Raw genomic sequence first — 26,929 nt, 5'->3', positions numbered from 1 at the left:
TCACAAGTCCAGGTCATCACCTGTGCTTCTGACCAACTGGCTACAGACTTGGGAGGTTCTAACGATCCCCTCCTTGGGCTCACAGAACTTAGGGGAACATGTGACTTATTAGACCAGCAGTTTATTATAGGAGGATAGAACTCAGGAGCAGCCAGGTAGAAGAAATGCATAAGACAAGGTATGGAGAGAGGGCCTGTAGTTTCCATGTCTTGTCCAAGTGTGGGTGTGCCACTCTCCCCAAATTTCCACATGTTCACCAATCTGGAAGCTCTCTGAAACCTGCCCTTTTGGGTTTTAATGGAGACCTCACTGCATAGGCATGGCTGATTTCATCACTCGCCACTGGTGACGGATTCAACCTCCAGTCCCTCCTTTCTCCCCAGAGGTGGAGGTCGGGTAGGACTGAAAGTTCCAACCCTCTGATCACACGGTTGGTCTCCTGGCAACCAGCCCTCATCTTTAGTTGCTTTCTAAAAACCACATCATTCATACAATAAGAGATAGCTTTATTGTTCTCATCACAGAAAACTGCTTAGGAACTCTGTGCCAGAAACTGGACAAAGACCAAATATATATATATTTATTATAAATCACAATATCACAACTATCTTGGAATAAGTGACCTACTACATTTGCCTATATCTTATATACTGAGAGTAGCAACAAACCTCAAATTTGCCAACTGATGCATCACTAGAGAGAAGAAAATAAGCCAAATTTAACAATGAATGTCAGCAGGAAAAATCCCAAATTGCAAAGTAGAGAACTTGGGTGGAGGTGACCCGTGCATTTAATCTTATACTTCTTCAGACTTTGTCAGCACAAAAAAAACCTTGCTAACAGAGACATGAATGGTTCATTGTAATAATTATAACTATTATTAGAGAAACTTGCAAGTGTAATTTCTCTTCTAGTGTTCAGCCCATTGGATGAAGCTGTTTTTCCTGCCCAATGATATAATAGTCATATTTTAAAGTTTATTCTAAATTTATTTAAAAATTTTAACTTATGGATTGGGAATGCAGTTGAAAAATTTTAAGAAGAAAAAGATTATGCACATAAAGGAAGATACAGTGTACCACTATTTTAGGGTTTTCTTAAATTCCTCCAGAAAAAAAAGACCATTTCCTTCTGCTGGGCCCTTAAAAACATTCTTAACTATTTTGAGACCTAAAATCTACTACATTGCAAGACAGTGTGTACAGTGACAATTCTCAAATAGAATGAGTTCCTACAGGCGGGTGTGAGATCTTACTTACTCTCGTGTATAGTTAGTGAATTATGGTGATAAGCACATAGCAGGGGACTTGCTGAGTCCTTCAGAACATGTCCCCCTACCTAAAAGGGAAAAATGTTTTTCTCTACTACTTTAATAATATCTATCTCGGGACGCCTGGGTGGCTCAGTTGGTTAAGCAGCTGCCTTCGGCTCAGGTCATGATCCCAGCATCCTGGGATCGAGTCCCATGTCGGGCTCCTTGCTCGACGGGGAGCCTGCTTCTTCCTCTGCCTCTGCCTGCCATTCTGTCTGCCTGTGCTTGCTCTCCCCCTCTCTCTCTGATAAATAAATAAAATCTTTAAAAAAAATAATAATATCTATCTCTAATAGATGTGATTAGCTTCCTGCAAAAGTAGGAGAGCCAAAGAGAAGACCAGGATACAGTCCAAGAGACCAATCGTGACATTGGGTATAATTTCATTAACACCAATTGGATGTTATATATTTGAATCATTTGTTTAGCACTCTGTTAAGGACAAGACTAGAAGGATAACCTTAGCTGAAAATAAGGAAAAAGGAAACAGCTAAGAGACAGTTAATGGCAGTGCCCATTCAAACAACATCCAATGGAGTTATGGCTAAGCAGATACCAAATTACAGTCTCATTGGCAAGATTATCCACATAGTAGGGGATTATCCCTATAGCAGGAGGATTACCTCTATACTAAGATTATCTCTGCTCTATTCTAGAGCTCAGCCTGATGGATGACAATCTTTCCTGTCATGACAAAATGTTAAAATTTATATCATACATAGGGGAAAAAAAAGCAATTAAAAAGAGATGAAAACAAATTTCCTACATCATACTACCTTAATTGAAAGGCCTATTGTAAGAACAAATCATGCATCAGAAGGATAAATCAAGTCTTCAAGTTTTGATTCTAGACTTATTAAGCAACAACCTAGCAATATGCCTTCCCTTGTGGCTTGCCTGACAATAGTGAATTACGACTTTGCAAATATATGTTATACATCTCATTTCTAAATTCAGTAATAAGGAAAACAAAGAGAACCCATCAGGAAGATGCTGGGGCTAGATCAAATCATTGTAATCTTTGGAATCAGAATACATAAATTCTGAAAGTATGGTGAATTGAGTAGTGGTCCAGGTACTGGACCATCGGTAAATACCTCAACACTTTCAAGCTTTCTTTTTTCACCCAATTCACAAAGTCCTCAAAACCACCAGGTTATGTACTTTTCTGCCAGAAAGTATAAGTCCTTCCATTCCTGCCCTGTGCACCACCTGATCTGCTAATCTCTAAACCTGGAGCAATCCAGCTGTTTGTATTCTGGAACCTATGTTCTGGTTGGAGACTGTACTAGAAAGAAATTTTCATGACTTTGTTGAATGGTGGTAAGACAAATTTATGACTTATGACTTCAGTTGGTCTTCAGCACCATGGGCAATCTTTTTTAAAAATTTAACTAATTAGGGGTGCCTGGCTGGGTCAGTTGGTAGAGCAAGGGACTCCCGATGTTCAAGCCCTATGTCGACCATAGAGCCTACTACAAAAAAAAATTTGTTTAATTGCGACAAAACCACATAAAATTTACCACCTTAATCATTTTTAAGTGTTCAGTAGTTTTAAATATAATCACATTGTTATAAAACAGATCTCTAGAACTTTTCATCTTGCAAATCTGAAACTCTAGACCCACTAAATAATTCTTTCTCTCTTCCTCTAGCTCCTGGTAACTACCATTCTACTTTCTGTTTTTATGAATTTGACTATTTTAGATACATCACTTCAGAGGAATCATATTTGTCTTTTAGTGACAGACTTGTTTTATTTAAACATAATGTCCTCAAAGAGGTTCACCTATATTACAGCATGTGATAGGATGGATTCCCTTCCTTTTTATGGTTGAATAATATTCTATCGTATTGTTAAAAAGAAAACCACAGGACCCAAATGGAGTCACTTACGTTAAGGCCCCAGGTCAGCAAACCAAGATTTAACACCTAACCTGGCTGTAGTTTCAATCCTCCCAGGAATGTGATCTTTATTTTTTTTTAAAAGATTTTATTTATTTATTTATTTGACGGGGAGAGAGAGAGAGAGAGAGAGAGAGATCACAAGTAGGCAGAGAGGCAGGCAGAGAGAGGAAGGGAAGCAGGCTCCCCAGCAAACAGAGAGCCCGATGTGGGGCTCAATCCCACAACCCCAAGATCATGACCCGAGCTGAAGGCAGAGGCTTTAACCCACTGAGCCACCCAGGTGCCCCGGGAATGTGATCTTTAAACTGTCAACATGGAATTTCCTGATCAGCCCTAGGAAATCCACGGTCAGACCCCTACCTTTCCTCTTTGGAGGGTGACCTTGCTTAAAACAATGTGCTCTTTGCTAATAATTTCCTTTTTCTTGCTCCTTCTGTCCTTAAAAACCTTTCCTTTTCCACTGCTCCACAGAGCTCTTTTCTATTTGCTAGACTGGATGCTGCTGGATTCATTCAATAAAGCCACTTTGATCTTCCAAACTACTCAGTTGTATTTTTGTCCTTTAGTAGTAGGTATATACCACATTCTGCTTATCTACTCATCCATTGACGGGTATTTGGATCGCTTCTGCATCTCTCTATTATAAATAATGCTGATATGAGCATGGGTGGGGACAATGTTTCTGTGTTTCAGTTTTCCCTCCCATTCCCGCAGGCAGCAATTCTCAATTTTTACTGCTCTTCACATCTGAATCCCATCTTCCTTTATGCCCAGCAGATGGCTTTGCCTTTTGCTTCGTAGAGACACTGAGCTTGGCTCAAGTTCTTCTCCTTATTTGCAAACTGAGCCACATCTATACCCACCCCCACTTGGCTCAGAGGAAGAGGTGTCTCTGTCTCCTACTCCAAACTCTGCTATGGGAATTAGTCACTCGGGCTACCCTCATTATGGCTGTGTCTGCTCCTGGATCGTGAGCTCTGACACCGCACATCTCATATTCCCCAATAACAGCATCCAATATACAGCAAAAATGGTATAGAGTTTAATTTCAGCATAAAAAAGGAGCTCCTTCCCTTATTCACAGTCTAAAAGAACCCAAAACGAATAAACAAATAAACAAATACTAGCAATGGACTCGTAAAAACAGAGAGCAAACTGGTAGTTGCCAGTAGGGAAATGGGCAAAATAAGTGAAGGGGATTAAGAGGTACAAACTTTTAGTTATAAAATAAACAAGTCACAGAGATGAAAAGTATAGCGCCCGGAAGGTAGTGAATAATATTGTAATAATGTTGTCGGGTGACAGATGGCAACTATACTTATCCCAGTGAGCTCTGAGTAATGCACAGGATTACTGATTCACTATGTTGCACACCTGAAATTAATATAATATTGTATATGTCAACCATACTCCCATAATAAAAGGAAAAGGAGGCCCCTGGAGTGTTCTCTCCCAGATGGACTTACATACATACCAGTTCTTGTGACTCTTTCAAGCTCAAGGCTCCTACGTGAATTACCACCTGATCCAACCTATAAAAGAGGAAAAACTGTTCATCACTTGGAAGTTTACAGGAATGCAGAAGGGCTGAACTACCCCGGTTTGTGCTGGTTTTGGCAGTTAGCTAATGGCCCTCTAATCTCAACCCCAAAACTATTAAATTCTATGGTGGTCTATTTAAAATTAGTCTAATGAGGGATCTAAAAAAAAGTCCAGGGAGTAAAATTTTGACACCGAGAGTCAGTTCATCAGTATGTGAACGCGTGTTTGGACAAAGCACTGTTTTAGATGGTGTGTTGAGGTGATCTGTGTGTGGAGACTGGGGTAACATGGAGGTATTTCTGGTTGGGGATGAAAATAAAGAGGTTCTTCAAAGAGTACAGCCAGGAACAAGTCACATGAGAAATGAATTCCCTGTAGAAAGCTTTTTCCTATCTTGTAAGTCCTCAGAATTTGGCTTCTTCTGAGAGGTTTCCTCTGAAGACCCCACTATTCATCTTTGGGGGTGTTCCATGTGGCCCCACGGGTGGAGGTCACAGTGAGCCTGGTGTTCTCAGAGGAGGATTAAGAGAGCTCAGTTGTGAGTCCAGTCACCCCAGCGACTCCTCTGAGGGGCCCTGAATAACGCACATGCCATTTTCAAGGGATGGAGACATGGCGTTCTTGTTTAGGCCTGCTCACTGAGTCCCTAGGGACTCCTGACTTCTTGTGTCTCGGGTGAAATGGGGCCCCACTAAGGAAGTATTGTGATCAGGGTTGCATTTTTAAAGATTTTATTTATTTGAGAGAGAGACAGAACAAGGGAGGAGCAGAGGGAGAGGGAGAAGCAGACTCCCCACTGAGCAGGGACCTGGAGGTGGGGCTCAATCCCTTGACCCTGGGATCCTAACCTCAGCTGAAGGCAGATGGCTGACTGAGCCACCTAGGTGCCCAGGGCTGCATTTTTAAAGGTTAAGACCTCTGAAAGGAGAAAGGAAGGCTGACTCAGAGGCTCTTACTCTTATCAGCCGCTTTTCTGTGTGACCTCCTTAAACCTTTCACACTCCTTCTCCTGGCTTAGGTTAAATGAAGCCATTCATTCCTTCTCCCTTCCCCCCTGATGCTAGGTGCTGCTAGAGAAAACCACCCTATGGCTTTCATCCCAACTCGTTCTTTCCCAACTCGGGAGAACAAGGCTCCAAAAAGCCTTCTGGTCATCATGACTTACTTCCCTTCCAATTCTGTGCAGTGGCTACTTCAAATCTGGACTCTTCTCAAGCACATTTCAACCCAATTCCTTGTTCCTGGCAGATGTGCTCACTTACAACACACAAGAAATACACAGAGGCCTCATACACAGATTACCCCATTTTTCCTCTTCTGCATCTCCACACTTGGCCACATCCTGGCCCATGCTTCCCTCCTAGCTTCTGGGCTGTCCTCTAAAGTTACACTACCTACTTGAGGTTTTGTTTCAACCCCCCACCCCCAGACCTTCCCATCAAAGGTATCAGCTGGGGGATATAGCTCAGTGGTAGAGCATTTGACTGCAAAGGTATCAGCTGTCTACACATTCCTACTCTCTTTGCCAATAACTCTCTTTTCAGCAGAGAAACACGCTCAAGACTTCCCCAGTTTAAAACAAACTACCCTTCTTTCCATCTTGCTTCCTCTTCCCTCATCCACCACTCCATCTCTCCTTCCCTTGACCAGAAAATGTTCTGAGAATGAGCTGTGGTCGTTGCCCTCACACCCGCACCTCTGCGGCGATCTGCCCATCCACAGCTCCCTGTGGGCCACTCCTGTTTCGCCAGCCCGGCTGGCTCTGCTCTCTCTGAGGTCATCGGTCACAGCCACTGCAAGTTCACCGAGCATCTTCTCAGCCCTCCATCGACTGACTTTCATAACATCTAAAATTTATTACAAATGTGGTGATGAAACAGCATCTACTGCAAGTAATGATAATGAATTCCTGTATAAGATTTGTGACTACACGCCGGGCACTGTTTGAACCCTCACCACCATCTTATAACATACATACTTTTATTCCAATTACAGGTGAAGCACAGGGCAGTTAAGTGACTTGTCTGAGTTCAGAAGCCTAGTAAGAGCCGGAGTCAGGACCCAAACAGCCCGTCTGGCAGTACCGCCCCAGGCTACACCGGCACACTCCGAAACATTCTTCCCTAAGCGACAGGATTCACCCCTGACCTCCCTCCTGCCCTTCTGAGGGCTTTTGGTCTTTGCCCCCTTCTCCATCTCCCCATTCCTGGTGCTTTTCTTAACGTTGATCCTTAACCTTCCCTGTGTTTCTCTGTCCACAGTCTTTAATCTTTTGGGGCCCACGGTCTGACTGGAAATGAGCTAAAAGCTGATGGATCGGCAGAAACTGCTTCCGTGGCCATGCACTCAGCCTTGGCATACAGTTTCAGAGTACTCAAGGTGCTCTGAAGCCATTTAAGGATCCTCAAGGGTCATGAGCTTCACACTGACGACCTCTGCTCCAGGCTCGCTTGGGACGTACCTCTAATCTTTGCCTCCTTTTAAGGCAACATCAATCATTGCCTTCTCTGATCCCTTTTTATGCTATTTATCAGAAGAATCAGTGTTAAATTTCATGATCTGACTTCTCCATTGGATGGCAAGCAAGCTAAAGTCAGAGAGCGTTCATCTCCCCTGTAGGGCACAGAGCATAGTAACACACAACAGAACAGACAACAGATAAAGTTAATTGAGTGTACTTATGGAACTGATCCTGCTCTATTTGTCTGCCATGGCATGAACTGGGTCCCTAAGACTACAAAAGGAAGCACCGTGGAGAGCTCCACAGAGCACACAGAGCGGATATAAGCATCAGGAACCCATCCTGGGAGGGGAATGAGTTGTTCAGAAGAGCCAGGGGACAGCACAGTCCGTCACCAGCCCCTTCCCCTCTTATTCCCTCAGCCCAAGGACAAGTAACCCAATGGGGCCAGCTTTTAGGTAGATAAGGGGCAGCTTCCAGCTTTCAAATGGCCCCCTTGGGAGCTGGGTGGGCCTCGTAGTCTGGCTGCCCTTCCACCCAGAAAAGAGGGGCACTCCTCTGCCTCAGCTCCTTGCCACAGCGCCAGGATCCCCATGCTTCAAGCCTGACCTCTGGCCAGAAGGTGGGAGGCTGTGTCATCGGGAAAGAGCCATCCTCCAGGCAGCTCTGTGGAAGGGTGCCCTCATCCTGATGATGCCACTCACTTGTTCCGCCCTTGGGTCACCCACTCCTCTGCGACCTGGCGACGCTCTGAGATGCTCAGGGACAGGCCTTCTCCCGTCGTGCCATTCACTGTTTCAAACAGAGAGTCAGTGAGTGGGGCCAACCCATTCCTTTTGCTCTTCCAACATGGACACAGGAAGTGCAGGGTCAGAATTCCTTGCTTAGGGGAAGGGACGTGGGGACAGATCAGAGGTTGGAATCTAGAGGGGAAATGCCACGTTTCCATTTTTATCTAAGATTCTCTTCTTTCCATCTTCACCTTGTTCCAAGCAGTGGGAAGCTTAATTATGACTTCTAATGACAAATCCACCCTTGCGATTAGGGATGGAGAGTGAGTATTTGAACACAGACTGAGATAACTGCCCTCATTTTAGGCAAATGTCCAATCACACCACCTAATTTTATTATCTGGGCTTGAATAGCAGGAAAATCACCACCACCCAATCCTGGGCTGTCAAAGGGATCATAAGGACAGTGGTGCGTACTACAGATCTACAAAGACCTCACTCTATAGTTTAGCATGATGGTAGCGTTCTAGGACAAATTTTTCATGATAATTCATAAGAAAACACCAAGGATATTAATATTTCTTATTTAAGCACTCTTATAACAGCTATTCATTCTCACAACAGCCCTGCAAAGTGCAAATGACTCTTCTCATTTATAGATGCAAAGATGAGATTCTGAATCACTAAATAGATTTGAATCCAAAGCTGTGTGTTTCCAAAACTTTCCCTCCTTTTTTTTTTTTTTAAAGATTTTAATTATTTATTTGACAGAGAGAGATCACAAGTAGGCAGAGGCAGGCAGAGAGAGAGAGGAGGAAGCAGGCTCCCTGCTGAGCAGAGAGCCCGATGCGGGGCTCAATCCCAGGACCCTGAGATCAGGACCTGAGTTGAAGGCAGAGGCTTTAACCCACTGAGCCACCCAGGCACCCCCCCCCCTTTTTTTTTTTAAATATTTTATTTAAAAACTTTCCCTTCTAATATGATAATCTCTTAATGGATCACAGAAAGTATGTAAATGGCACTAAGATACATTACTGGGCCCTAATGGATTTGGATCTCCAAATACTGAGCACTCAACTGGGGTAGAGAAGGCGGGGTGAGAGTAGGAAAGAGTGTTTTTATCACTCCTTTGGGGTCTTAAGAAACTTCCAGTGTGCTGTAGGAGTAGGGATGTTCCTACTTCTTCCCGATACCCAGGGGAGATCTGAGGCCCTTTGAAGGGTAACAATCAGTCTTTGCTGGCCACGGCTTGGAGCCGTAGGGGCACACCAAGTGGTTCTGTATTCAGGTTCTGGTTTTGACATGTGCCCTGACTGCCTTTTCACAGAGTTTTGACCTGACTCAATTATGATCTTATGCTTCCAGTTCTTGAGGGACCCCTGCTGGTAGAGCAGCAGCTTAGAAAAAAGCTGTGGTGGGGCGCCTGGGTGGCTCAGTGGGTTAAGCTGCTGCCTTCGGCTCAGGTCATGATCTCAGGGTCCTGGGATCGAGTCCCGCATCGGGCTCTCTGCTCAGCAGGGAGCCTGCTTCCCTCTCTCTCTCTGCCTGCCTCTCTGTCTACTTGTGATCTCTCTCTGTCAAATAAATAAATAAAATCTTAAAAAAAAAAAAAAAAAGAAAAAAGCTGTGGTGTCCAGTCTAAGGGGCCAATCACCTACAACACCGCACAAGGGGCAACTCGGTCACAGGTAAGTACAGTTCTCAGGCCTTGGGTGTACAAGATGTGATTTGAATCCATCGGCTATGAAATAAGTGAGTGTAAATGCTGGACCTGGGAGTCTTTCGCGTGCTGCCTTTAGAGTCTCTCCACAGTCACCACATAAAAGGTCTGGGTGAGACACAAAAAAGCCCATTCTTAAGAGACAGAAGTCTAGATTTCACCGTTCCTCTACCATTTTTGGCTAAGTGCCTTTAGGCACCCGAAGTACATCTAAATACATCTGAGCCATAGATTTTCTTCTTCAAGGTGGGATTAAAAATAATACCTTATCTGTTTTGAAGGTATACCACCAAACTAGGAAATCTCTTGAGGTGCTTTCCAGGTCTAAAACTGATGAGTCTCTAGATTCACAAATTTTACTTAGCTTAGCCAGGCTCTGTCATAACCTATGACACAAGACACTGTGACCTCCTAACTAGCAACCAGGTGAGAGCTGCTTTCTAAGAACCGGGATAGAGATGTCTAGAGAAATGTCTGAAGATGACTCACCAAAAATACTCTTCACTCCCTGTTCCTCCACAAGATAATCCACATACCGACCGATGACTGAAAAGTTGATTTCTCTACAGGACACAGGAAAAAAAAAAATGGGAAAAAAAGCATATTTAGTCTTCAGATTATTATTCGACCACTCCTCAAATCTATAAACTACTCTTTTGTTAATAGTTATTAAAAGTCCACCCGGGGGCACCTGGGTGGCTCTGTGGGTTGGGCCGCTGCCTTCGGCTCGGGTCATGATCTCAGGGTCTTGGGATCGGGCCCCACATCGGGCTCTCTGCTCAGCGGGGAGCCTGCTTCCCCCTGCCTCTCTGCCTACTTGTGATCTCTCTCCCTCTGTCAGATAAATGAATAAAATCTTAATAAATAAATAAATAAAATAAAAGTCCACCCAGCCATGTTACACTAAGTGAAATAAGTCAGTCAGAGAAAGACAAATACCATATGATTTCACTCATATGCAGAATTTAAGAAACAAAACAGATGAACATAGGGGAAGGGGAGGAAAAATAAGACCAAAACAGAGAGGGAGGCAAACCATAGGGAACAAACTGAGGATTGCTAGAGGGAAGGCGGTGGGTGGATGGGGTAACCGGTGATGGGCGCTGAGGAGGGCACTTGATGTAAAGAGCGCTGAGTGTCGAATGCGACTGATCAATCACTCACCTCTACCCCCAAACTGATAATACACTATATATTAACTAAGTTGAATGAAAAAAAAAAAAAAATTCCGCTTGGCCAATTTGTAAAATACTTAACTTGCTCTAAATAATGCCTGGATTGTTCCTTGTTGTTTTGAGCCTGGTGATTTCTCTACTTCTCCTTAGATGCCTCACTGACATAAGCAACAACATTATTTTATCACAAAGGCTTTACCCCCTGTAAATGTAAACATCCCCACGAGTAACATTTAAAAATTAATTATTTAATAATCTTGTGCCCTTTTGGGGGAAGAAGGATGATTGGGGCCATGGTTAAATGAGAATTTAATATTTTCCACTTGGTGAAAAGCAAACATTTTTTAGGCTTACAAGATAGGAAAGTCCGATCTTAATAAATTTAAGAATTTTTGCACTTAATGTTTGTGACAGCAAATGAAAGCTTCAGTGGTATTTGCCAGTTTTAATCAATGAGGATTACACTGGAGAGGAACTTTGCTCTCACCGCTTCTCAAAGCACAGTCTGTGGAAGAGCCGCATAGGGATCTGGGGCGCCTGCAAGAAGGTCACAGTCCCCGGCTCCACACAGTCCTACCCAGTCAAAATCTGCGTTGTAACAAGATCCCCCTGGGATGTGCATATACTCAGCGGTCTGAAGGGCAAAGACCTTGTAAGGATCTGATGCTTAAGGCAATAAGGGTTCTTTTCCTTAAAATCACATTGATTTTTTAAAATCTAGAAATTGACATACACACATCATATAAAGTGACCTGTTCTTAACCAAAATGCAAGGGGGGACAACGGGGTGGAGAGTGAAAATCCAAAGGAAAACTATGGCTCTGGCTCTAACGGGTGTCATAGGTCACCAAAGCCATGGTTATATTGCCAAGGACAAAAAGTACTAGTAGGCTCCATTTACATTTTTGTCAGTGGGGGCCCGAGAATCCTTGTTTAATTTCAAGCTTATTAACATCCTTTTACTTTCTGTATTCCTTAACAAACCAAAACAGAACAAAAAAATTGGATGCATACAGAAAACAAAGACATCAAAAGGTATTTGTCAAAGGTAACAGGAACAGAAGGGATAAAAGCAAAGAATGCACAGGTGATCACTGTCCACAACATGCCAACGACATCTGATCCAGCCACTTGGGAAGAGTGTGCTTGGGGCAGTTGTAAGGCCCCCAAGGGGAGCACACTCCCTCCATAATAGCTCATGGTACTGTAACATTGCCCTCCCTGCCCCACTTGCTCAAATGTCAAATCGTGGCCTCTCAGTCTTGCTGAGCAGAGAGGCTCCCTGAATGCACGACAGGAACAAACTTAAGTTGTTCTCACCTAAAGGGAGGAAAGGCAAGTTATCTGCCTAGACAATCTATGTCAACACCTTCCTTTAGGTTAGCTTGACCTGCTCAACTTGAAACGTCCACACCTTGGACAGTCCTGACCATTTGGAACCTGTTCCTGGTTGCTTCCCTCAGCCCTTCACCGCTTGCCATAAGCTCTGAGGTGCAGGAACAATCAGCAACAGCTTTGTTTGCAGGCTATAAACCCCGATTTTGACTTGCGATGTTCCCCTACCAAAGCAAGCAACAAGGAAACCGCTCCTAATCACACTTTCGAATCACAGCCTGGAAACAGGAAATAACACCTAGTGGCCACAGCTTATGCTGGAATCACAGATTCCAATGCAATGGCTCCCAAGCACTTTCACTGAAGTCCTGGCACCTCCCCAATCCCATCCCAGCCCCGTATTCAAGATCATCTAGAGTGGGCCTGGCTTTTTCACAGAGAAGGAGCCTGGAGAGGTCTGGATGGTCAAGGGCTGGTAGGTACTGTACTCTGTCTGGTGTGTGTTTTTTTGGTTTAATCTAATGCTTCATCGTTTGGTAAGGGAATCTAGAGAGCTTGTTTCTATTTTCAGAAATACTTAAGGAGAGAAACTGTTTCTGTTGGGGTATGTATGTATATATCCCCAGTGTGGACACTAAGCTCAGGAGGGGCCTACACCACCAAGCCGGCCCCTAGCGGCCGGTCTACTACACGTGCTCCGCATTCTACCTGGCTCCAATGAAACGCCCGGTCAGTATGGCTGTTACTGCTTCTCATGATGAAACCCGGCAATACTTCAAATACACCTCATACCCTCATCAAAGTTCACATCTCTACTACCATGAGGATCATTTTGTAAATTGTTTATGCCCCCCCTCCAGGCTAGAGCAAGGACTTCCTGAAGGCAGGCACGGACAAGGCCTTTTACACCTGACTATTCCTTCCCTGCACCTGCATAGTGCAGAAGCTCAAGGAGGATGAAACCCCCGTGATCTCTGCCTTCAATGCGGCTTATCTCCACACCTGCAGGATCTACATAAACTCCATTATTAACTGAGGAAAGGAGATGGCTAGAATATTAAGGAATATTAAGGACTAGAGTAACTAGAATATTAAGGAATGTATGTTGAGGGCTATGACTGAGTTAGAAAGTATATAGGGATTCAGAAGAGTCAGAAGAGGGTCTAATCTTTCCAGTTAGGGAGGCTGGGAGAGAAAATTTCTTTTTCTTTTTCTTTTTAAGATTTTATTTATTTATTTGACAGACAGAGAGATCACAAGTAGGCAGAGAGGCAGGCAGAGAGAGCAAGCAGGCTCCCCGCAGAGCAGAAAGCCCGATGTGGGACTCCATCCCAGGACCCTAGGATCATGACCTGAGCCGAAGGTAGAGACTTTAACCCATTGAGCCACCCAGGCACCCCAGGAGAGGAGATTTCGAGGAGGAGGTGGTTATGGAATAAACAGGATGAAATTCTGCGCACTTCCTTCCGCCTGACGTTCTTGAGTTGCTGTTTGTCTGGCCCTGCCTGTTCTGGCGCCCTTCTCTTTCCACGGAGTTGGCTGCACCCTTAGGCAGGTGTAGGCCTGCATGTGAAATCCACAGTTCCTTCTCCTTCCTCAGTGAACTGCACACTTCTCTCTGTGGCTTCAGTGAAGTGACTTCTATTTACACTCACCCCCTACTCCTTTAGGCTTTGTTGGATGACAGCTACGATTTCCCTCAGGTTAGGGGTGCTAACGGGTGATACATTCTATCCCTTTAAGAAAGCAGTTTGTTGCTTCTTACAAAATGTCCCTAGCCTACAAGAGTGACACTAACAGTAGAATTTCTGGGCAGTGGCAGAGTCACACCAAAATGTCCTTGGACAGATGGTTTTTTGGAAATACCAAGTCCTCTTAGAGAGAGAAAAAGGTTGAAAAGAGATGGCTCCTAAATGTGTTTTGACTTTCCCAATGCTATTAAACATTTGTTTTCTGGTTAAAAAAAAAAAACTGAAAAGCCAGATCTGATAAGACCAGGCCTGTATTTCTGTAGAGCACCGAATGGTGGGGGAAGAGCCATGGCTGCCCCCTTTGGAGGCTCAGAAGCCCCCAGACCACCTCAGGGATTTCAGGTCTCTGCCTGACTAGAGGGGCAAGTTTGCAGTCCTTGGCACTGTTGTTCAGTGGCTACAGTCACAAGTGAGCGCAGGGAAATCACCCAGAGCTGTTATCCTAGCTGTCACAAAGGTACCCCAACAGCAGGGCCAAGGTAGGAGCAGGATAATTCTCTCTGGGGACCTTGTTCCCTTCCTTGTTTTCCCACTGTAATCTGCCTCTCTGTGGTGGGTGGGCAGCCACTGTATCAGCCATCTGGAAGTCACTAGAGATAGTGGGAGCCGTAAGATTGGATTATTTCCTCCTCATTGGATGGCGGTCTGGGGCTCATTGCTCGTGAAAGTGAGAGATGGCACAAGCCAGTTCTCTTCCAAAGGCAGGACTCGCTTTCCATGGCCTGTCTCTTCCTTTGTGAGCCCCAAGAACACATCTCAGTATTAGCCTCTTCAGGGCTGAATGACTCTGAACCAAATGCTTGCTGAAGTCACTTCCCTACTTAATTCCAATTTAGTATCTTAATTTCAACTCCCATAGGTTCAGATTCTTTGCCTTAGGTCCATGATTTTCTCTTAATTTTTCGTGCTATAGAAGCTTTGTCATTTACTTTTGAGAAGTACACACAATAAAAAAGGACAGGAAAAACCCACTCATTATCTCCTTGGAGATGATCACTCTTATTAGTTTGATATTTTCTATTCATAAACACACAATGCAGGATTTTCTTAAATGAATATGGCCATATTGTACAAATATTGTAATTATTTTTTCACTTAGCATGCCATATTGAGTATTCTCCCACATCTTCAAACATTCTGTTCCTATACTGGCTACACAGCATTTCACTGCATGAATGAAAAGAATTTAGCCGATCCTCTACCTTTGGACTTCAGTTTACTTCCAAACCATGTAAGAGGAGAGAATGTTTTTTTTTTTTTTTGTTTTTTTTTTTAGAGGAGAGAATGTTTATCCAATTATTTTTGCAATAAATTGAGGCCCCGGGTGGATACAGTCTGAAACAGCATGTCGGCTGTATCTCTTTTCTTAGGACAGAAGAGTAACAGAATTTTTGAGAAGTGGCTTTTCAGAGAAAAATCTCGACTGCTGTTCATTTCCTCTCCTAGTGCATGACACAAAGTGAAAGACTTTCACTTTATTTGAGAATACAGAATCACCAGGGAGGTCTTCTTATAATTGGGACACATGTCAGAAAATTTGATGTTCCTTTTTTTCTTTTTGCCTTTTACATATAACTCTCACCATTCAAAATCAGATGGAAGTTATTTGTGCTTTTGGCCAAATAACTACTTGGCTACTTTAAAACTCCTTCGTCAGAGAAGTATTCAGGGACCGTAACTTCCCTGCCTTGCCAGAAAACATTCTGTTCTGGGAATCTGGGTCATACAGTCTCCCGACACAGTTCAAAAGACAATACACAACTCCAACTCCGGCGGTCCAGGCCCCTTCTGACTGGGGTAACCAGCCTGTTTTTACTACAGCGTGTTGTGAGGATTTCCATGGTGAAGCCAAAGGCATCTGAGGGAGAAAACATTTTTTTTTTCTTTTTGACATTTTGGCCAATCTGAAATGGACTTTCTTCTCTCTTTTTTTTTTTTAAAGATTTTATTTGTCAGAAAAAGAGAGAAAGTCAAAGAGACAGAGCCCCAGCAAAGGAGCAGCAGGCAGAGGGGGAGAAGCAGGCTCCCCTCTGAGCAAGGAGCCTGATGTGGGACTCAATCCAGGACCCTGGGATCATGACCGAGTTGAAGGCAGACACTTAACTGACTGAGCCACCCAGGTGACCATGAAATGGACTGTTTTAATGATTGCACTTGGCCAAGGGAATAAGTTACTTCTTGAAACAACTAAGGAAAGCAAGTATCTTCTACAATACTGCAGAAAGATAAGAGTTGAGATGGATAGAGAAAGATGTTTCTCTCTGGCTCCATGGCTGGGTGCACTGTGTTAATGTTTAGGGTCTTGTCTCATCAACTGTGGAAACAAGAGGTAGCAGTTCTCTTTCAGAGTTATTACAAAGATTGAGTTATTACAAAGATTAAAATGCCAGCATGACTGACACGTAGTGTTTAGCCAATCAGTGTTAGCTTCTTTTCCTCATGAAATAACAAAATTTAGCATTCACTGTGCTAGATGATGAAGACCCAAGGATAAATAAGAAACCGGCTCAGTCCTTGTGTATTACCTGATGCTGAGTAAATATCTGTGAAATAAGGTTAAGCAGCTCAGAGCCTACTGGGAGAGGCAGGAATCTAATAAACAGTTATTATAGTAATTTTCATTAACAAATAATTCTGATGTAATGTGAAAAGGTGTGCACAGGCTGTTGTGGGATCACAGGGGGAAGGACTCTGAAATTCTTTATAGGAAATAGGGAAGAAGCAGCAGAGGATGGTTTTGATGGTTGAGCAGAAGTGTTCACGTGGATTCGAGAGAGGAGAGCAGAGTGGCAGACAAAGGCAGAGGAAATAGAACGTGTAATGGCATGGAGGGAAGAAAATACATGACATGTCTGGGGGCAAGAGAAATGTAGCAGGAGAGGTAATCCAGATATCTGGCCTTTACCTTCAGATCCTTTCCTCAGACTTTAATGTGCTAAAGAATCACCCAGGGACAGGTAAAATGCAGGTTCTGATTTAGTAGTTTGTAGGAGGACCTGAGATTCTGCCTTTCCAGCAGGTTTCTATGCGATACGGAGCAAACAGTCCAAGGACCACATGACAGAGTTAGTAAGGCTTCAACACAAGGGGGTCAGCAGAGAGTCTTAAAGAGGGAAGTGACACAATTAGATTTATTTATGAGGATGCTCACTGGGCTGCAGTGTGCAGGTTGGACTAGGGCCAAAGATACTTTGTGTATCTTCCTGGGGATCACTACAATATCCCTCATGACGTAACAGCGGAGAGCTGCACTCTTTGAATTCAAATGGGACCTGGAGATGATACGGCTGAACTCTTTCCAGAATATGAAAGAGAACATTTAGCAGGTGACAAGACCTCCCCAGGGTCAGACAGCTAATTGGTGGTAAAGCTAGGGGTCAAGAACCCAGATACTCTAACTAAAATCCATTTAACCATGTTCTTCCTGACAACTTCCCCACTTCAGAACACCAGCTTACATTCAGAATTGCATCCTGGTATTTCTTAGAATTATAAAGAAAAAGGGAGGGATGCAGGGGGAATAGTTCTTGTTCAGCCATTCTCAGTCACGGAGACTATGGCTTACTTTCCGAACCAGGTTAGGAAAGCTCCCATGACTGGCAGGTCACGAGGCAGAATTTCCAGTTATTTGATTCCATGTGACCCTTCTGTCTCCTGGAAACATGTCATAAGTTCACACTCCCCTGTGGGCAAGTAGGCAAATGCCCACCTGTTCTCAGATCCAATCTTGCTTTGTACCCACAGTAATGTCTGAATGCAGCAGGTGGTGGGAGAAAGGGGAGCTAATATAGCTTACATGCCTACTATGTGCTCTGTAGTGATATACATTTCAATTTAATTTAATTCTGAAGGTCCTTGCAAAAAAAATGCATTCTTATTTTGACTGCACACATCAGGAAAGTGAAGGTCCTAGAAAATCCTAGAAGAGAAAAGAATTGATGAAAAAAAGAAGAAACAGAAATGGAGGAAGAAGGACCAGAGGTATTGCGGACCGGAGAAGGACCCAGAAAACAGAGTCATTTATCTCCATACACAGGGCCTGACGTTCCTGGAAACAGCAGAATAGGGAGGAAGAACACACCAAAACTCTCAGTGAGTCCCAAATGAACAATCGAGCCTGTTCAGGGAGTCTCTTCTAGGCTGCGGGCTCTGATTAAAAAGGTTAAAGCAGCATCAACCAGATGTAGTTGTCGTTAGCCTGCAAACAGGATCCTTCTCAGTAACAGGAAGTGAATCCTGCCTGCTCATGCAATCACATGATCTGTTTTATTGGCCGACAAGCGGCGAAAACATCGACAAAGAGCTGACTTCAGTCTTTCCCTGGACTTATGGAAATGGAGAAGCAACAGGAAAAAAATTGCTATGAATCACTGAGTAATCTAAACGCCATCTCAGCAAGAATTTGATGCAGAGCTAGATGGGATTTTTCATGAAACTTAGAAACTGGAGGTCTTGAACTCCAGTGATCGAAGGGTAAACTGTGATGCGGCCAACTTTGAATGAGAATACTATGTCATAAGAAATGTCACTTATTGGAGTGTCTGGGTGGCTCAGATGTTCCATGATCAGGTCATGATCTCTAGGTCCTGGGATGGAGCCCCATGTCCGGCTCCCAGCTCAGTGGGGGGCCTGTTTCTGCCTCTCCCCCTGCCTGTGCTCTCTCTGGCTCTCTCTCTCTCTCAAATGAATAAATAAAATCTTAAAAAAAAAAAAGAAATTTCACTTATTTTTAAAGGGGTAGGGTTAAGGTTTATAAATCCAGCAACAGAAGACCAAAAAAATAAAAGCCTTTCTGAAAGATCTCTTAAATGCCACAGCTCCCTTTCATCCCTGTCTGGTTCATATAAACATACTGACCTAAGGGCCTCCTGACCCTGTGCTGAGCACCATTATTATCCATGGATTATCTCACGTTAACACCCAGAACTCCAACACACAGGTTAATTATTGTATTTTATAGAGAAAGAAAGGAGAAGCTTAAAGAAACCAGAATTCTGTTTTGGTAGATTGACCTCTCTAATGGGTCAAAAGCATTTAGATCCAGGTGCATAAATCCCCTCTTCATCCATGGCAATGTCCAGAGAGCGGTTCTACACCTGTGGCAGGTGACCGTTAGCAGACAGCAGGAGCAAAGGGCCTGCCCTAACATTCCCCCAGGAGTGAGGGCACTTGTTTGGGGAATGAATTCTCAGCAATCATCTGTGGTTACCTCCCACTCCCACAGGCTCCCAGGGTTTAACCCATGTTGAAATGAGACTGTAAACATACTAAGGGGTCTACCTTGCAGCTAACTTCCCCTCTTTCCTCAGGCGAGGACATTTTCTTCACATCTATGAAGAGGCTGAGATGGAATCATGCAGCTTTCTAGGGACAGGATCTAGAGGGGCCATGCCAGGGCTTGGGAGCAAATCCTGCTAAAATGAGATTCTCCTCATGCAATTCCATTGGCCTCGTTTGGGAAAGCCAGACCTCCGATGAAATCCAAGGAGAATTTATTTCGTGGCACTATAGATCCTGGGAGAAAGGCAAGAATGCCGTATCTTACATTCTTTCTGCACTTTGTGATACAGAGACTCTTCTCTGACTTGGGATCAGAGACAGTACAGGGGAGGGATGACTGACAGAAGCGGCCATTGGCAAGAGTACCGCACAGGTGCAGAATCTAAGTGACTGTGACTATAGAGAACTTCTGCCATTTTGATGGAGAACAGATTCCCCTTAGGGCCCAAATGATAGTTACCCATGCTCAGTCATTGGCGTGATGGTTGCAGCAACGAGACCTTGAAGCTTCTTCTTTGGGGAGGCCATTGAGCTGCTGAAAAAAGTCTGCAAAACATACAGTGTAAGTCTTCTCCTTCTTCAGGGAATGTTCATTAATGATAAAACTCCCAGGCAAAGTCCATTCCCAGTTTGAACTGTGAAAAATGCTTACAAGTACACAAACACACAGAGCAATTGAAAAGAATGTAATGTAAAGCGTAATTCTGCGGAGGAAACTGTTTTTTCAGACAGGAGAAGGCGGGGAGACAAGAAGGGAGCAGTATCTGGGAAAGCACTAAGAGAAGGCTTCCCACATTATCTATACAGCTAAATCAGGCAGTCTGAAACCTCAAAGAGCATGGGTAAACAACAGCAAACCCAAGAAAGAACATGAATATAACTCAGGAAGTCAAGTATATAAAAAATTACTATTACTTAAATTGTAATTTGGTCAGGATAAAAGGGACATCCCTTTCTTTTTCCATATCTTCATTCTTTTAAGCAATAATCTCACCTAAAACCAACACTTAGGAGTTTTAAGGCTTCAGGGTGACTATCTTCAGATTTTACCTAACTATCCTTTCATATTCTAATTTTGACCAGTTTTGCCCTTTTTTTCCTACGTCTAGTAAACCATGTAAACTCTATCATAATTGTCTATTCACCTCTCCCCGACTAGACCAAGCTCCCAAGGACAGGGAATACATTTCACTTGCCTTTGCTTTTCCTGCACTGAGTTACCTGCTGGACACTTTGTGTTCAATTAAAAAATGATGAATATGTGGGTAACTTAGTGTTGTTTCCAGATTGTAGCTGGGTGATGGCTTGCACAGACAGGGAGATCACTGCTCAGAGACTCAACCTGACCCCACTCATCTGGGCCAAAAGGATCCCTCGCCATCTGACAGAGGGTACACATATCATGCCAGTGGAAAAAAGTCTAGAAGTTGTGGAAAACAGGCAATGAGAGGCAACAGAGTATCCTAGTCAATAGCCTGGATTCCACAGGCCGACTTCTGGTTCAGCTCTCAGCTTTGCCACTTACTAATCACAGAAGTCTTACCATTTTTTGAGCTGTAAGACATAAAAAATTCAAAGCCACGAATGCAGAGTCTAACAACTGCAGAAAAAAATTAAGTATAATCAGAGTGTTTTTGGTGACAACTGGACAAAAGATGGCTGGCTTAGAGCCAGCTTAGAGCAAGCACCAGTGATGTTTATGGGTAACAGAGAATATGGGGTATGTTACAGTCCTGAGGTCACTGGCATATTTAAAAACCCAATGCCGCTTAAATTTTACTCACGTAGTGTAATAATTACAAACGATCTCATTTTGTTTGCTCTTTATAACTGTTCATTTTGACTCTCTAAATGGGAGTATAAACTTAGAGAATACATATACTATATCTTCTTTTTCTGTATCTCCCAAGAGTTCTGGCTCTGGTAAGCCCTTGCAGCCAGAATATAGGACAAAACAAGGACAAAGACATGGACAGGCACACTATGGCAGAAGTCACTGCTTTTATAGAAAGCCAATGTGATACTTTCCCTTACAAACAGGTACGTGTCCCTAGCAAAACTTGCTCCTGAAATTAAGCCCAAATCCTTCAAGTAGTTTTGCTCTGCACTGAAGGGCAATAAAGGGGAATATAAAAAACCTGATATACGGGATTCCAGGATTTCCCTGATTTTTCCTAGTGTGAAGATGAGACTAAAATCCTGTAGGAGGTTTTGAGAGATAAATGAGGTCCTTTAAGAAAACACAAGGCCATGACACAGGCCCTGTGTATCCCAGAGGAAGGTCTGTGCATTAACTGAGACGGACGCTATGCCTGCTGCGTATCTTCACCAGGCACTCCTGCAAGTGTCTGAACTCAAGACACCTGCCAACTTGTCCCCCAAGATTTCTTCCTTTGTTCCTAGAGCGGAGGGGTTGGAGCACTAGCTCTGGAGTCAGACATCCTGACTCCAGCGCTTACCAGTGGGGCGACCCTGGAACTGTTACTCATCTTCTCTGCGAGGCAGTTCTCACCCCTGTAAATAATAGTAGTCATATTTCAGAGGTTGTTGAGAGTAAAATGAATGAATTTTCATGGAATGATTAACAAGAGTGCTAGACACATAGTAAGTACAACCAGGAAGTCTTCTCAGATGGCTATAGGACATTAGCAAGTATTACTATTTTTACCAGCACCCTCTTTCCTGTCATCTCAGCTTTACTGGTATTGCTTCTCTGACTCTCACTACTCTGGTCCATTCCGGGACTAAGTCGTTTCAATGCTCTTAGCTTCCTTCCCTGCAATCCTCCCTCCCCCCCACCCCACTGCCCCTCTCAGAACTTACCCTTTATTACCTCTTATCTAGACCGAAGGGCACAACCTCAGGTCCAAGGGGCCCAAAGGGGCTCAAGAAGGTGCAAATGATAAGACTCTCATGAGCTAAGTTCAACTCTAAAATTTCCTAATTCAAACCCTACCAGGCTGTTCCCATCAGACTTCTGTATTCTGAGCTTTTAGCTGTATTTATGTCATACTTAGGGCAACCACGCTGATATTCTTAGGACTGTCAGAAGCTTGGATGGGTAGTTTCATACATGCTTTTGATTGAAAGAAATAAAAATAAGTGCAGGTAGATGCAATTTGGTTAAACATTTTCAAAAATATAGAGGCCGTAGGAGTGTGGGGTCAGAGTTGGGAACTGCGCTAATTCCCACTCTTCTCCTCCAACCCACGTACACTGCCAGGTGAATCTGGCGGCACAGACATTTCTGGTCCTGCCTTTGCCAGGCTCAGAAAATGCCACTAACGCCTCCCTGGCTTCCGTAGGAGAAATACCAAACTCCCTGGTGTATGTCTCTGCACGGATCTCTTCATGCCTGAAGTGCACTAGCTCCGCTGATCCCTGTTGCTCGTTTCCACGCCTGGCCTGCTTTCTCCCTCCCGAGGCTCTCCCTTCTGGAATGACATTATCTCCCACTTCAGCCAACTTTTAAAACTCACTGAAAAGCTGGAGGACGTCCCCTGATTCCCCAAGAGGAAGATAATTTCTTACTCCTCAAAATTCCCTCAAACACTTGTTTTCCTTCAAAATTTTTCAGTTATTAGGGTAGTTTTTGGCTTTCTTCTACAGCGCAAGCCACCAGGGGGCAGGAAAGGCTTTAAAAAAAACCAAAACAAAAAAACTATCTTTCTGCGGAAAGCAATATACTAAGTGAGCAAAATTTGCTGACCTTGTGAACACTGAAACTCCAGGAAGAGATGAGGCAAAAGGATCACAACACTAACAGATAATGGTTGCTATTTCATACAATTGAATTTTTAAATAAACTTGGTAATATCCAGCTTTGGTATTCTTTACAGCTTGCATCACAAGCAAATGGTCAGAATGTTCTCCAGCCTAACTAAGGCTTAGTGTGAACATTGAATGTTAACACGGAAACGCTGGGGAGGGGACATTACTCTTGAAACCTTGCACGAAGACAGCACTTAGTTCAAAGAATTCAAGTTGCCTAAATCAATTCTCTTAAAAGGACAAAGTTAAACAACAACAACAAAAACAACCTCTGGGGGAGAAGAAGGATGCAGATCTGGGTGTGGTGAATGACTCGAGAAATACGTAGAAAAGAAAGAAAAAATGGAGAAATAAAGCAACAGAAAAATAAAAATGCAGAAATATAACCAAGTTCCCACAAATAAAAATGATTGGATCAAGGGCCCTCGCGAAAGTCTGTTTGCTCCACCTCCGCCTGGGGTCACTTAGGACTAAGGACGGAGCCTTAGGGAAAGCTACGCGGTCCTGAAAGCATCCAGGGGAGCGGTCCCTCGGCCCGCGGCGGTGCGGACGCGCGCTCCGGGCGGAAGGGTGTCGCGTTCACACTTCCTCTAGCTCCGCGGTCCCAGCTCTTCTGCCCTCCCCTCTCCTCCGGGCCGTCCCCGTCCCCCTCCCAGCCCCGAGTCCCGTCCCCGCGTCCTCTGCTCCCACGCCCCGGGGGGCTGGTGGTCTCCCTCCGTCCCAACACCCAGCGCGAGCCGCGCTCACCGCAGGCGCCCGGGTCCACCTCGCCCGCCGTGGCAGCCCCCGCCGTGGCTCCCCGCACCGCCGCCGCCGCTGCCACTCCGGGCCCCCGCCGCGGCCTTTGTCGCCTCGGCGGCCGCACCACGTGCCCCGACGCCCGGGGCCCGGGGCCGCAGCGCCCGCCCCTGTACCCGCGGCGCGCGAGGAGGCGCGCCCCCGCAGAGTCGCGCGCCCCGCGCCCCCGAGACGCTGCGCACGCGTGCAGACCCCCCGCCCCGCCCCGTCGGCGTTACCTGGTGGGTGTGGGCGAGGCGGCGAGGGGACGGCCCGCCCCTGAGCTGGCACCTGGGGACCCGTGGCTCGTGCTGCCGCGCGCCGAGATTCAGCGGGGCAAGTCTCTTCCTCTTCTGCTCGGCCGGTCCTTCCGCTTGCCGACGCCTCCTGGGCTCTCTTTCGCCTGAACTTCTGTGCAGGGCCTGCGGCAACAGGTATTCGTGGTTGTGGGCTTTGAAATTCCTGCGGTATCGGAACCTTGCTGAGGACACCGCCTGCCCGTCGGGGATTTTGTGCAGTTCAGGCTGGTGCTGTTGCCCCCAACCCCACCTGCTCTCCTGTTCAAAGGAGGTGACGGATAGTAAAAGCCGATTAGTTACTAAAGTGGCATATTTCCTTTATATTCTGGAGAACAGTTGAGTTTTGAAAGGGAGAAATAATTTTAAACAAAATATCTCTACTTGCAGGGATATCGAGAGTTCATTTTCTAATACACACCGTGCTAATCAGTCACACAGCCAGAAACGAGTCCTCCGCTCCCTCTTGCAGAGGGGAATTAACCTCAATTTCCCATAAAAGGCAGTGGCCGAAGCTTATTTCATTTAGAGGAAATAAAATTCCTAAAGGGCTTTCTAGTTTGCCCCATGCTTTTAAATCCATTCTAGAGGTTCTTTCATCGCACACGACTCTAGAAATTAATTCATTAATCAATTCATAGGACAATCCTTTGTGGTGGCTACTGTTTTTTAAGTTCATATTTTACAGTTGAGAAAAGCATCATCCCATTCAGAGATGTAAAGAGTTTAAGTGATTTGCCAAAGGCCATTGGCCCATGAGTAACTGAGAGATGATTTGGATTCAAGTAGTCTGGAAGGTGATATTTTTAATCACTACTCTTTGTTATCCTGCAGAAAAAGAAAGGGAAAATCCTAGGTTTGTCTGGTAATGTGGACAAAAGTGTTATATCCTAATGGGACAATGTTAGTAATTTTTTTTTCCGGAAGTCAAACTTTAATGTAGGCAAAATTAGATATTTCAGTACCCAAACTGTATAGAACATTAGGTTTAATACTGTCGACCAATAAACTAATATGCTAAATGATTAAATTACTGTTTAAATAAATATGGCAGTACAAAGCAATGCCTTCTAGTGATGTGTTAGGGTTTGCTAAGAAACACATGCTAAAATGGGATTTGATGTGTAGGAAATATATTGGGGGAGGGACCCAGAGAAGGCAGGGAGAGCCTTGATGAACATTCAGGGCTGACATCTGTGGAAGAAGCTGTGGAAAGAAGAGGGTGGGGAAGGGAAGAGTCCCACTGGAATGAGGGAGGGAGCACATAATAGCCTCCACTCTGTGCCCTTAAGAAACTCACAGTTTCTCCAGTGAATTGTGGGGAAGACATTTATCTTTAAAAATATGTATGCCTGTGCAAAGATACAAAACACTGAGGGAGGGGAAGACCTTAATCTGGGCAGAGGGTTGAGGGTATGAGTATGTATATATGTGTGTGTATGATGACGCAGGACGGTGTTTCTGAAAAGTTTTCAGGGGAAGACCTGAGCTGTCTTAGAAAAGGAATAGGTCTTTGGAAGAGGCAGCAAACGGCTCACTACTGGCTGGGAGTCCTCTAACACTTAACTGATAAGTGGAATGAACTCTGTGACCTTTCTTCTGTTGTTATACGGTATTATTATTATTTTTAAAGATTTTATTTATTTATTTGACAGATTACAAGTAGGCAGAGGCAGGCAGAGAGAGAAGGGGAAGCAGGCTCCCCACTGAGCAGAGAGCCTGATGTGTGGCTCCATCCCAGGACCCAGAGATCGTGACCCTAGCCTAAGGCAGAGGCTTAACCCACTGAGCCACCCAGGTGCCCCATTATACAGTATTATTTAATCATCATTACATTTCGTGCTTTTATTTCTTGTCCCCCAACTCCACTGTGAGGTGCTCAAGCCAGGTACCGTGTCCTATTTCTTTGGTTTTTTCCCACAGTGCAAAGTGCAGTGCTTGTCCACCTGCAGGCCAAAAGGGAGGGATTTGGGGACATTTACTCCCTTCAACTCTCCTTTGTCTTAGAAAAATATATTTTGGGGTTCCACATCATATTGTATTCACTACAGTTCAAGTTTGAAACTCAGTGACATGAAGAAAAGAGCTTGGGGGGCGGGGGATATGGTGCACTGGCCCCATGTTCCATTCTTGGAGAGGACACAGGAGCCCTATCACAGCCACCAGAACTGATGTGGGGAAAGCGTGGTTTCCCAGAAGGGTTCCCCTCACCATCTTGTAATGATACTGAAAGGCTCTAGTACCAATTCCGGTGTGTGGGGGCTATTCCCCACACTAAGAAAGAAAAGTTCTCTGACACCAGCTGGGTGTCCTACAATTTAACTCAATTCTGATACTATCTACTCAGATAGCATCGGATTCCACAGATTAAGGGTTCAGTACTACAAGTCTGCCTTCCCCACTCCAACCCCCCTTCAGACATCACATCAGACCCAGGCTCTTACCTATGCTTCTGACCCACTGGCTATAAACCAGACCCCTTCTTTGATTAATTTGCTACAGCAGCTCACAGAACTCAAGGAAACATTTTACTTAGAGATCACCTTTTATAAAATGATAGAACTTGGGAATAGCCAGGTGAAAGAGATGCCTAGGGCAAGGGATGGGGAAAGGGCTCATAGTTTCCGTGTTTTCTCTGAGTAGAAGGGCACCACTCTCCTAAAATCTCCATGTTCATCAACTGGAAACCCTCCGAAAGCCCTTCTTTTTGGATTTTTATGGGGGCTCATCACATAGGCATGATTGATTAAATTACTGGCCATTGGTGATTAATTCAACTTTGGAAAAGGTTGCGAGTGGAACTGAAAATTTCAACCTTTTAATCACAGGGTGATTCTCCTGGCAACCAGCCCCCACCCTAAGGCACTTTT

General features: G+C 44.5%; 1 protein-coding gene across 5 annotated transcripts in view; it reads right to left on the bottom strand.

Moving 5' to 3' along the window:
* The window catches only part of NPL (N-acetylneuraminate pyruvate lyase), a 37,131-nt gene extending 13,026 nt beyond the window's left edge, over window positions 1-24,105 (bottom strand). For 2 of the 5 annotated variants that reach the window (XM_044267254.1, XM_044267255.1), the window contains exons 1-5: window positions 21,675-21,724; window positions 19,676-19,761; window positions 10,164-10,237; window positions 7,928-8,015; window positions 4,695-4,752 (exon numbers count right to left, since the gene is read on the bottom strand). In XM_044267254.1, the coding sequence (XP_044123189.1) occupies window positions 4,695-4,752; window positions 7,928-8,015; window positions 10,164-10,237; window positions 19,676-19,761; window positions 21,675-21,704 (336 nt within the window). In that variant the 5' untranslated portion in view covers window positions 21,705-21,724. Of the gene's footprint in view, window positions 1-4,694; window positions 4,753-7,927; window positions 8,016-10,163; window positions 10,238-19,675; window positions 19,762-21,674; window positions 21,725-23,733; window positions 23,768-24,002 lie in introns of those variants that run through there. The other 3 variants (XM_044267256.1, XM_044267253.1, XM_044267251.1) reach the window with 3 other exon arrangements.
* Window positions 24,106-26,929: the final 2,824 nt, after the last annotated feature.

This window comes from Neovison vison, chromosome 10, assembly GCF_020171115.1.
Source record: "Neovison vison isolate M4711 chromosome 10, ASM_NN_V1, whole genome shotgun sequence".
Lineage (NCBI taxonomy): Eukaryota > Metazoa > Chordata > Mammalia > Carnivora > Mustelidae > Neogale > Neogale vison.
This window is presented reverse-complemented; position numbering and strand designations above follow the sequence as displayed.